The sequence below is a fragment of the Prunus avium genome, chromosome 4, assembly GCF_965620075.1.
Source record: "Prunus avium chromosome 4, drPruAviu1.hap1.1, whole genome shotgun sequence".
Lineage (NCBI taxonomy): Eukaryota > Viridiplantae > Streptophyta > Magnoliopsida > Rosales > Rosaceae > Prunus > Prunus avium.
In genome coordinates, this window is record NC_142287.1 from 36,046,089 (window position 1) to 36,058,216 (window position 12,128).

General features: G+C 35.6%; 2 protein-coding genes across 2 annotated transcripts; one reads left to right on the forward strand and one right to left on the reverse strand.

Annotated features, from left to right (window-relative positions):
- Positions 1 to 185: 185 nt before the first annotated feature.
- LOC110757947 (ribosomal RNA-processing protein) lies at positions 186 to 2,930 on the reverse strand. Its single transcript, XM_021959694.2, has 4 exons — positions 2,757 to 2,930; positions 2,498 to 2,603; positions 1,308 to 1,431; positions 186 to 677 (listed from the first exon to the last, which is right to left on the reverse strand). The coding sequence occupies exons 1-4, from the start codon at positions 2,873 to 2,875 to the stop codon at positions 424 to 426; spliced, it is 603 nt and encodes a 200-aa protein (XP_021815386.1). The 5' UTR covers positions 2,876 to 2,930; the 3' UTR covers positions 186 to 423.
- A 2,311-nt stretch (positions 2,931 to 5,241) lies between these two features.
- Positions 5,242 to 9,180, forward strand: SPHK1 (sphingosine kinase 1). Its single transcript, XM_021959778.2, has 10 exons — positions 5,242 to 5,657; positions 5,977 to 6,099; positions 6,217 to 6,317; positions 6,748 to 6,820; positions 7,017 to 7,103; positions 7,239 to 7,316; positions 7,460 to 7,530; positions 8,060 to 8,362; positions 8,487 to 8,609; positions 8,741 to 9,180. The coding sequence occupies exons 1-10, from the start codon at positions 5,327 to 5,329 to the stop codon at positions 8,930 to 8,932; spliced, it is 1,482 nt and encodes a 493-aa protein (XP_021815470.1). The 5' UTR covers positions 5,242 to 5,326; the 3' UTR covers positions 8,933 to 9,180.
- The last annotated feature ends 2,948 nt before the right edge of the window (positions 9,181 to 12,128 follow it).

Below are 12,128 nucleotides of genomic sequence, written 5' to 3' on the forward strand. Positions count from 1 at the left end.
CATAATACATGTTTTTATTATTATTAATACGTTACACACGGTCACACCTAAGTATTTCCATTGCCCATCATTACTACTTTAATAATGAAATCTGTTCAACAAATTGAATTCCTCGATAAAGGGAAGACAGCTTCACTTTAACAAAGATGCTACGACATATGCAGATAAGGATGAAAGATACAATATATCCAAAAGAAATATAAAAAGATTATGCAGAACAGAATAATGTAACACATCCCATTTCAATCAAAGGTCTAATACAAAAATGAGCAGTATACAACTAAAAGCTTGATTCAGACAACCAAAAACTCCAAAGACCCAAATGGAAGTTCTGGGCAGCTGAGTTCACTACTTCATATTTCTCTATTGGAAAGACATGTTGATCCTACAACCTCAACGAATCGGGAAAGGGAAGACCAAAACCTAGCGCCTCTTCTTGGTCTTTTCCGGTCCCTTCCTTTTATCTCTTTTACGTTGCAGCTTGGGCCGTGATTTTCGTTTTGCAACTTTTTTCAAAGGTTTTGTCTTGCTCACAGGTAGATTGTGCTTTTTAGAAGCTCCAACTGATTGCGGTATTGCTGCCTCCGTCTTTTCATCTGAATCACTTTCCTCTTCTCGAGAGATCTCGCTTGTTGTCACAGTGACTTTCATGTCACCATTGTCATAAGTCGTTGTACCTTAAGCAATAACAAAAGGTCAACTCAAATGCTGATTAAAAGCATGAACTTGCATTAGAGCATAATAAACCACAATCCACCTCTATTTATATAAAATCCAAGGACAAATTCACTAAAAAGTTCATATATCTGACATTCAAAAAGCCATTACTATGACTTTTACTTTTATATTTGTTTAGGCAAGAACATTCAAAGGGCTTTAAATGAGTCATCAAAAGACTCGTGCCCAACAGTTTAAACCTTTTTGGTACTATTAGTTCTATAGAAACATTTCATATATCACAAGTATGGGAAGAAATCTATAATTATGGAAATATAAAGAATTAATAACTCCCATCTTGCCATACATAATGAATAATCTGTGATCAGTAGCAAGTGATGTGATTAAAATTGCCACTTAAGTCAAAGATTTCCTAAATTTAATAGTGTGTGCCATTGGTTCCAACTTTGTTACTGTCTCACTAACCAAAAGACCAACCACTAAAAAGTTAACACTACAGGGTTAGAGACAGCAGGGTTAGCAGCACTAGAGCACCCAACATAACCCATGAGTTCTTAGTAGGTACTGACACATAAAAGTAGCTTAAATACATGTTTGTATCCATTGTGAAACAAAGTTTTGGAAAATACCTGAAACTGGTAGTGCTGGCTCACTACTTTCATCATCCTCGTCATGCTCATCACTCTCATCAGCTGCTGTGTCAGTGGCTGGGGGAGCGTCACCATTAAGAGCCAGTTCCTTTTCTAGTCTCCTCTGCAACAAACGTTACCAAAGGTAAGACAATGAAAACTTGGGTTGTTTTTCAAGTACGTTAACATACATTTATCAGTGCCCTTGTAAAAAAAACAAAAACAAAATCAAAAGAAGAATCTCATAAAGGATGAAATATGTATGAACAACGATGACCCCTTTTCTCCCTCTTCCCGACCCCCACCCCCCAGCAGAAAAATAAAATCTTTGTGCCTCAAAATTCAAGAATTACTGGGTTAAAATGGTTTAAGTAGCCAAATTTTACCTGAGGTCAAAGCCCTTGCAACAAATGAACAGTTGCAATATGGCTTTGACTGCCTGAGAGGACATGCTCAGAAGTAATACCCCCCCTATCATGCATGTGCAATATGGCATTCTCTTCTGATTTCTATGGTGGAAAATGTTTGCGGAACAAGACTAAGTTTGTTGACATTGGTTACCAAAATTTTCAGTTTTTGGCATAGAAAAATGGTGCTACTGGCTTTTTCCAACAAAAAGGCTCTGGTAACATCCCTAGCAGAAGTATCCCTCCACAGTAACTACCATCCTACCAGAAGTTGAATCTTCTGTACTATAATAATTTTTAATGTTACACGCATGAAAATCATCATAGGGAAAAGAGAAACAAAGTTTATTTGCAGACATACAACAATTCAATAATCAATTTTTCTTTAGAAATTAATAATATGAAAGCAAAACTAACCAAAACTTGACAACATAATTGCATTATTGTAGACAGCTAGATAATTCTATTCATATTTTCAGGCTTCATGGCTCGTATCAGATAATCAGACCAACAAAACAGAGACTTAGTGGTCAATGGGAAGTGCTATTCCTGATCCACATCCTAATAGCTTAAGCTTATGTTCCAAGAAATTGCGGTCAATAAATAAACTTTACATATATTTTAGCTTTTTCAGTCATCCGCAAACAAAAACAGCAACTTGGCAACAATGAGATTACATCAATCGACTATTATCCAAAGATCAATAAAATATAGCTACATCATTACACGAAAAAATACCATAAAAAAGAGGCCAAGGGTCAAAAATTGACCATAAATTCTAACCTTTTTGCGCAGCTCAAGACGCTTACGCCGTAGCGCCTCCCCTTGCTTCTTCTCGGCTTCCTTTCTCCTTTTCTTCTTCCTCTTGTGAAACCCAGACACAAAATCGCTTCACAAACCAAAGCCCCCCAAGTTAAACACCCAAAAGAAGTAAAACGTTAAACCCCAAATATGAAAAAGACCCAATTCACAAAATACAAAAAGAACAAAATTCAGGGCTTAGTTTTCGTTACTGATGAAGCTCGTGATGACGGTGTACTACCTGAGATCTTTCTCGTTGAACGTGACGGCGAGAGCCTTGTTTTTAAGAGCCCTCTTCTTTATGTGACGGCCTCGGGAATTTGGCGCCGGAATCGCTTCCACTTCGACCTTGCCTACCATTGCAGCTTCACTGCTCCGAGTTGGTGCGCTTGTGGTTAAGAGGCCGGTTCACATGTGTTTTTTTTCAGTATATGAAAGTGGTTTGAGCACATTTGACTTGGCCCAAATGGTTTGAGTACATTCAACTCGGCCCAGAACATATAATTTGGGATTTGGATATCCAGCAAAATGGACCTAGGTCAGATTGAAGCCCAAAGCCATCACACGACCCTTTTTCGGGCATGGCATAAAATCCAGCATTAAGAGCATCCGTAATGGGCTCCCTAAACCACCTCCTTAGACAAATTTTAGGGAGGAATTGTAAAAATGCAACTCCAACCATGCTCTCTATCCACCTCCTAAAATAGGGAGTCCTCTAGGAGCTCCTAAATTTGAGGAGAGAGAAAGTACTTATAGTGGTTCCCTATAATTTAATGTTGCCTCATTTAATAAGTATTTCAAACCTTTATTTAATGCTAATTATTTTTTATTTTATTTTTTAATAGAGATGGACCAATCAAAAAAGAGTTATAGCATTTATGACTCTCCAAATTAGGGAGTATGGTTGGAGTTGAAATTTTTTAGAGAGCTCCTAAAATAGCTTTCTTATATTTTTAGCTAAATTTTAGCTAAGAAATAGAGAGCATCATTGCGGATGCTCTAACAAAGGTTTTTCTAATCAATCTGTGGGATTTCAAATTATGGACTTCTTCTGACATTGGAAAGAAGTAAGGTCAAAAATATCGATAGTAACGAAAATATCGGTAATCTAAAAATACAGAAATTTCGATGGAAATATTGGGATATTATCGATATCAATAAAAATTAAATAAAAACCACAAAAATTGTAAGAAAAACTTGAAATTTTTTATTGAAACTTTGGAGGATGTTTATTTAGTCAATTATCTATTAGTTTATTACAACAAATTGGAAGAAAATGCATTGGATAATGGGTTTAACTGATTTAAGTTGATTATATAGCAAGCTAACAAACACTACGAGTACAGAAAATATGTAGTAATTAATGAAAAAAATATTAAACACACCATAATCATTTATGTATAATGATTTACTACAATATTTTACACTTTATATATGCATAATAAGATACATAAGTGACTTAGAACCACATAGAGTTCCTATGAGGTTCAAATTTTTCACTTTATCTCTATGTATGTAATGCGAAGAGTAGTTATCAAATGATAAATTCCCAAAATAGTTTTGCATGTAATTGTTAACATGCCACCCATGGATCCGAGATTAGTTGACATTGTCCATAAGCAAAAACATTTGAAGATTAGGTCTCAGATTCTTTCCATGAGCCACTCGATTCCATCCCAAAAGGAAATTTCAAAGACTCGCATTCTCATGTGAAAATCTAATTCTTGTAAGGAAACAAAACAATATAAAATATATATATTTTTAGCATATTATCACAAAAACATAAGCAACATGGTGGTTAAGGCGTTGGATGAATGAAATGGCAAGGGTTTGAATCGCCTTTGCATGTGTGTTTTGTGTTTTTTTTTTCCTTTTTTTCATTACATCGATATTTTCGATATTATAGGGATATTTTGACAAAATAGTGATGAAAGCGAAATTATCGACATTGATATTTTCCGATATTATCGATATTTATACTATATGTGTATGAACACGTTCCGAAATATCCGTAACTCGAAAAAACGATAATATCCTAAATATTTCGTCAATATTATTGATATTTTAGACTATGAAAAGAAGTACTACCAAAATAAGACCTAATTTATGTAACATTAACAACGTTGAAACATTGATTTGTTATTTTTAAACTAAACGGGATTTGAATTGAACTTAGTGTAATGTAAGATCAGACTATTACCAACTACATCTTAGTCTAGTGATATGTATGTTTCAAATAATAGTGTATAACTTTTTTTTAAAGATATTTTTTATTGAGAATGACGATAGTATACTAAATTCACACATATAACACGGATACTGAGATTAGAACATAGAAATGGATCATTTGCAAGTAGTGTATAACTTTAATTGTAATAATCCAAACATTTTCATTGTCACCAAATATGATGTCGAAAACTATTGACACTTTTGTTTCGCATCCCCAATGGGCAGGGACAAGTCACAATTTAATTTATCGCATATACATAGTTTCCCTTTCCTTTTCGATGGATGTCGAAGAAGCTTTTGGCCCCAACGTTACATTTCTTTATCTTTTGTGGGCATCATAGAATAAACCGAATGATGCAAATTACAATCAACCCAACAACTAATTTCGGTTTTTAAAGGTTTTTTGGTAAATGAAACCAATTTCCGTTGGCATCGTTCACATCAAACCCGGTTCGCTTCCGTCAACCTCAACCAAAGTGAACCGGTGTCTGCGCCAACGAGCGCATAAATTTCTACATCAGACGCCTCGGACTCCAAAGAAGAGCCTCAACGACTCTTTGAAGACTTGAAACACAATCCAACATGGACCGACCCGAGTCCGCTCAACCGCAACCCGTACTCTCCGACCGGGTCCTCATAAACGGCACCGTCACTTCGGTGACTCTATTCGCCGATGGAGTTCTCCGGTGGTCGGAGAGAGGTCAACGGAGCTTGATCGTGGAGAAGGAGATCCTCGGGTTCGCAGCAGAAGGTCCGAAGATCAGGATCAGAGCCTTAGTGGAAGACGGAGATGGAATCTGCTGCGTCGCGAGCAGAGGAGCTGTGGTGAGGAAAGAATTCGTCTTCAAGCCTCTCTCTGAGGACTCGCATAGGCTCTGGTGCCAGAAGCTCCGCGAACACATTGATTCTCTGGGTAATCATCATATGCTCTATTTGGCTTCTGTCCTGTTTGGTTGATAGGAAAATGCCGGAAAGGAAATGAATGCTTGGGAAGTTTTGACTTTTGACTTTGACTTTGGGTTGTTTGACCGTTGCGCGATTTTGAATTTCCGTTGTTTTTGTTTCAATTTTGTTAACTTAAGCTACTGAAGCTCTTTTTAGTTTAATTTCCACTTAAGTTTTTTTTAAAGCCTAATTATTGAAAAGAAATTGAGTTTTTGGTTTTTTTTTTTATATTACTTCTCGCATTTATTGTGATAACATAGATGGTAACTTAATTCTCTTTGTAACAGGGCGGCCAAAGAGGCTCTTCGTTTTTGTGAATCCATTTGGTGGGAGCAAATCCGCTTCAAAAATATATGCTGAACACGTAAAACCTCTTTTCCAGGATGCTAATATCCAATTTACACTACAAGGTTCGGAATCTTCCTTAAAATCTTGCTTAATAGTTGATATGCCAAGTTTTGGATTTGTGGATTGTGGGTCAAGTTAATGCATCCCCTTTGTAATTATTTTTTCAATCAATGTTTCAGAAACTCAATATCAACTACATGCGAAGGAAGTTGCTAAAACACTAGATCTTTCAAAGTATGATGGCATTGTTTGTGTTAGTGGGGATGGAATCTTGGTTGAGGTTGGTTGCCAATGATCACTAGCTATGTGAATATGATTTTGTTGCAGAGTTATTAAACATAAGGAATGCCATCTTGTGATTGTGCAAACAACTTCCTCGAGGAATTTCAAATTACTTATATATAATGACCAGCCCTTTTGTTTTCCTCCAGTAAGTTAGAGTTTTTTTTGTTTTTTTTGCAGAGCTGCTGGTAAGTTGGTAAACATATAGTATTAATTTGATCTAACAAGTTTTTAAAGCTGCGACGGTCTCTAACTGAAAGTGGCAAATCAACTGACTGGCAATGTTATTAGTCTGAAACACAACAAAGAATCTATTTTTGGTTTAGTTTTATGTTTATATCATGCTAATCTGGTACATTTGTCTTCAGGATCATATGCATAGATTAAGCTTATCATTTTCTTCTTACAAGCATTGCACTTTTTAGTAGGTAGTAAATGGACTCCTTGAGAGAGAGGATTGGGAAGCTGCAATAAAGATGCCTCTTGGAGTAGTTCCTGCAGGTTCAATACTCTTTCTCACTCAATTTTCTTTATATTTAGAAAGAAAATAAAAATCTCTGAAAATTTCTAGATCATTCATGTTATGGAAGGTGAGGCCACTGCAGTGAATTGTGATAATTTGTGCATCAAAACAAACATAGTTATTAGTTGGTTGTTTTCAAGATTAATTTCTGACAAGAGATGTTTCTTCATTTAGGTACAGGAAATGGAATGGCAAAATCTCTTTTGGATTCTGTTGGTGAACCTTGTACAGCATCTAATGCTATTCTTGCCATTATTCGAGGTTACATATGCTGTCTGTGTATCATTATATTGTGTTCAAAATAATAGCATTGCTCCCTTTCTCTTCCTCTAATCTGTTGGTACTTAGTTCTTTGATTAATGAAATTTTATTCTTTGTGGGTTTATTTATGGCCAGGGAATAAGCGTTCATTGGATGTAGCTACCATAAGGCAGGGGAAGACCAAATTCTTCAGTGTATTGATGCTTGCATGGGGTGAGTCAAAACTATCACCACTGGATAGTGGGGTATACTCTGCTATTTCTATAAGTTTCTAGTTGTACTGGAATAATTCCTACTAGAATATCTGATTCTCACAGCAATTAAAAAATGTAATATGATTTTTCATATGCGTTCAGGTTTAGTGGCGGATGTTGATATTGAGTCTGAGAAGTATAGGTGGATGGGAAGTGCTCGTCTAGATTTCTATGTAAGTTTACCTCTCATTTATTGTGTTCTACTTTACTAGTTTATGCCGTTGCTCATTTAGATGTTTGTGTGCTTGTGTATCCTTTTACGTGATTTGTTGCCCTGGTATTATTATTAACTACTGCATTGAATTTAGATCTAGAATCAAAACTTCCAAGTATAACACTTTTTGTTTTGTTAAATTAGTTGCTGTACAAATTTTTAGGACCTAATAGTATCTTCAAATAGGAATTATTATAGAATGCTTCAACAAGTGAGTTCAAATTTAATCATTTCTTATGGTAAATCAAATTTATATTACAATTAGGTCTCCAACAGTTGTAAAATAATGAAAACTAGTAGTATCCGATTCTTTCTAAAGGATTTCAAACTTAAAATGTCACAATTAAATAGGGTTCTTCTTTGTAGCATTTCTTGGTGGACAATGCATGCAATTGGCAGTCCCATTTGTACACTTGGTGGAATCTGGCATATGTTAACCATACCTTATGCACGGGCTCACTTGTATGCTAATTGTTTCTATATTTTAGGCTGTTCAACGAATTGTGCATTTGAGGCAATATAATGGATCTATTTCCTTTGTGCCTGCACCTGGCTTTGAAGCTTATGGGGAGCCTACTAGTTACAACAACATTAGTGAACCTACTAACCATCACAAAAAATGTGGTCCAAGTCAAGAGGAGCCTGTTAACATTCGACAGCATGGCTATGAGGGACCTGATATTAACTTGGAGAACATGGACTGGAGAACTATTAGTGGGCCATTCGTTTCAGTCTGGCTTCACAATGTCCCTTGGGGAAGTGAAGACACAAAGGCAGCGCCTAATGCCAAGGTTGGACTGTAAAATTGATTAGCATCTGCTTCAGATACTTCTCCGCTACTACTGTCAAGGGATATTTATTCAAAACTCGAATAATTCACATGTATTTGTGCTCTTTTTGCCTGTTGGTATGCAGTTCTCAGATGGTTACCTAGACGTGATAATTATGAGGGCTTGCCCAAAACTATCCTTGCTCTCGTTGATGTCAGGGCTGAACACAGGAAGTCATGTCAATTCACCATATGTCATGTACTTCAAGGTCAGAAAAACCAAATTATCAAGCATTTAGTTTAGCTTTAATATTCTGTGTCCGCATTTTGGTATATACAAGAAGCTTTACTAATGTTCCACTTCTGTTTACATTCTCTTTTATCTCGGGACATACTGCAGGTGAAAGCATTAATTTTGGAACCAGGTCCTCTAACTGAGGACCCCACAAAGGGAGGGATTATAGACTCAGATGGTGAGGTCCTGGCTAGGGGCGAAAGAGCATACAAATGTGACCAAAAGACACTGATGGCCTATGATAAACTTCAAATTACTGTGGATCAAGGTTTAGCTACTCTGTTTTCCCCGGTATAAAGTATACTTCTTATCAAGTATTTGATTTTGGTTACACATCGAGATACCAAGCAATTTGTTCGTTGGCAAGTTGCTTGCTGAAAAGTGATTTTGTAACAGCTACCAAGATTACAATTTTCTTTTGTTCTGAGACAGATTTGTAGCACAGAAATGCATACAACTCTGGTAAATCCAGAGACCATATTTCATTCCACCTTGTGAAATACATGTATACATGAGCATTTCAATGATAGAAACCTTACGACCAACTGTGAATGCAGATTGCTGACTTACTTTCTAAGACAGGTCATTTTTCCATCAACAAGAAAGAACCCCACTGTTTTGTTTTGTTTTTTTTTGTGGAAGCCTGTCATTGTAGAGACTAGGGCCAACAAGTTCATGTCACTTTCGCTCGCCCAAAATCTCATGTGACAAATCTCTTTAATTTAAGCTCTCCATCAAGCCAACTGTCTCTTTTTCGGCCATGCATGTTCTCTGTGAAAAGTAATCCAATTGAAAAAATGTGGGAACAGTGGCTTTTTTCCAAAGAACGTAGTCATGTGCATATAATACAACTGGATAGCAATCATACATGGCAATGCCACAAAGACCTTCTGGAAAATCAACATCTTTGGGAATTCTCATGAGCCACACTCACTCACCCCACCAATTATGCCGTCTTCATTTTTGCCACAGCCAACGACTGTAACACCATGGTCAAGTGACATCCCACAACCTCCAGAAAAGAACCCACTGGAGTAATGTTGGAATGTCATTCCTCCGCCTTCAACCGCCATCGAAACAGCCTTCTGCAATGCCTCCTCGCTGTTATATGGCACAGATTCGTAGCCGGCAACACGGAAAGATGCAAATTTAGCCCATCGACGGAGACTGCAGGTTGACGAAGCCATGAAATAAAACAAGATCCTCAATGCATCCAATATATATAGATGAACAATACGAAATGTATTTGTATAATGCTAATTAATTTATAATGTTAATATGCTGGAAATGAATAATAGAAGGCATGTTGGACATCCCTGCCGACATTCTAGTAATTGAATTAATTACATATAATTGTTTTCGACAGCTTAAACCATTGACCTTTGTAATAAAAGTCGTCCATGTGTTTTGGTAATTGAGAAATCTGGCGTTGACATAAATAATTAGCATTCTAGTACACAACAAGAATTCATTCACTCCATAAACAAAGGATTAAAAAAATAACAATTATGTGATGAAAGGTTAATAATAACAATTATAGAATATAAATTCATTATGATGCAAGATGTGACAATGATGGGCACGTTATCATAATAATACCAGTCATAGGTTTTTATGTATGATTTATATAATGCATCTAAAAGTTAGATATGACGTGGGGGTTCATCATGGCAGCGTCAACACGCCTGCTACAGGCTTCACTCAAATTCAAATATACAACGTGGTCCATATCATTTCAACTCCAAATTTAATTGTGGTCAATGATAAGTGGGGATTGACGGGCAATGCATACATGTATGTCAATCAGTTTAGGTCTCTTATTCACAAAAAGGGCAAAAAAAGTAAAAAAGTTTTAACAACTCTCGTTGAGTTATGAGATTTTTTTTTTCTTGAAAAAGTGATATTTTAAGAAACAGATTGAACTCGTATTCAAGGAGGCGGGCATATTATCGTTGACCAACTAACCTAATACACGTGAAACTCTTTATACTCCCCACTTTTTTACATTGGAAATTCCATTGACCCTTCATCTCAACTTCTAAATTCAAAACTCAACCAAGAAAACCAAAAACTAATTTTTGGCATGTAAATTGCGATATATATCTACATTGCATACGTGGTATACGTGCATAAATACATGCATATGTGGACATTCTTGCTTAGTGGGTTTTCCCCTCTTGTAGTTTTGTTACAAATCACGTATGATGAATCCTAGAACTACATTGCCACTCTAGCTTAGCTTGAGACGCCACCACCAAGCAATTGGCCTCTTTTATTCAGCCTATATCTTAATCATAATTATCAATCACCTATATATTATTATTATTAGTTTTGTTTCCTAAGTACATAACTGTACAGCTCAGTGAAAACAAGCTAATTAATTATTTTTTTTATAATAATTATAACAATCAAGGGCATACGGCATCGTATCGATGGCAGCTAAGGCAAACTAGTACAAAATTTATTTGGTATTATCTATCTTATCTAGCTAGCATATATATATATATATGCTCATTTTCACATGCATATATATTAATCTATAACCAAAAGGGAAAAAAAGAAGAAGATAAATTTGTATTTTGGTCTCTATTTATGGATTTACATGTGAAAAGTCCAAAAATATAAATCCCTCTTATCTCTTTCACGTAAGTGTCCAAAAATGTTATTGGATATGGAGAGGTATACGTGGCTGGCTGTCCGTCGGCGTCTGATCACTAAATTGCAAAACTTTTTAGCTTCCACCTAGGAAGAAATAAGAAGTAACCAAGAACATTGTTAGGCTTAGATAGATGCGGCCGAGACAGACTATATTTTTGCTAAGCTTCATCATTATTCATCACTCGCATCAAGTAAGTTTTAGCATTTAATATTTTTTCACACTGATATAGTCAATATGCAAAATTATATCGCAAATTTCCTTTCACGCGTTAAATGCGAATTTCACATTAAAATTCATAATCTAAATACTCATTCATAACTTTTTAATGATTCATGACTTCTCCCATTACGTGTAAACTAGCATCTTCGCACGCGCTTCTGCGCTTGCGAGAGGTATTTTTTTAAAATTTTAAAATTTATTTTAGAATTAAAAAATATAATGGGTAGTTGTGTTCCATAAAAATAGGATCCATTATCTGATTTTTCTTTTAATTTTAATTTTATTTAAATATGAAAAAGTATGAATTTACCATATTATCCTTATTTAATTAATAAATTGAATTCTTAATGTTTGCATTAACTAAGGGTATATTTGGGATTTTTGAATGTTTCACCATTCTCTGTCTTTTGCTTTATATATATAGATAGATATATATATAGATACACTGTGTAAACGTTATTTAAAAAAAAATTATATTTTCATTTATAACAACCAACAAACATAAACCAAACAGTACCAACATAAAGAGTAAAAACATTAGCGGATGGAAGACATGTCAAACCAACAACAAGGCAAGAGAAGTAGGCGTTACGTGATTGCATGACCTTTAGCGGG

Bases quoted from the DNA above. Each gene is read 5' to 3' on its own strand.
- SPHK1 (XM_021959778.2), top strand. From the start codon at position 5,327: ATGGACCGACCCGAGTCCGCTCAACCGCAACCCGTACTCTCCGACCGG. The intron at 6,318-6,747 runs GTTGGTTGCCAA...ACTTTTTAGTAG, and splicing joins GGGATGGAATCTTGGTTGAG to GTAGTAAATGGACTCCTTGA. The intron at 7,104-7,238 runs GTTACATATGCT...ATTTATGGCCAG, and splicing joins TATTCTTGCCATTATTCGAG to GGAATAAGCGTTCATTGGAT.
- LOC110757947 (XM_021959694.2), bottom strand. From the start codon at position 2,875: ATGGTAGGCAAGGTCGAAGTGGAAGCGATTCCGGCGCCAAATTCCCGA. The intron at 2,604-2,756 runs GTAGTACACCGT...TGGTTTGTGAAG, and splicing joins TTCAACGAGAAAGATCTCAG to CGATTTTGTGTCTGGGTTTC. The intron at 678-1,307 runs GTATTTTCCAAA...TTATTGCTTAAG, and splicing joins GCCAGCACTACCAGTTTCAG to GTACAACGACTTATGACAAT.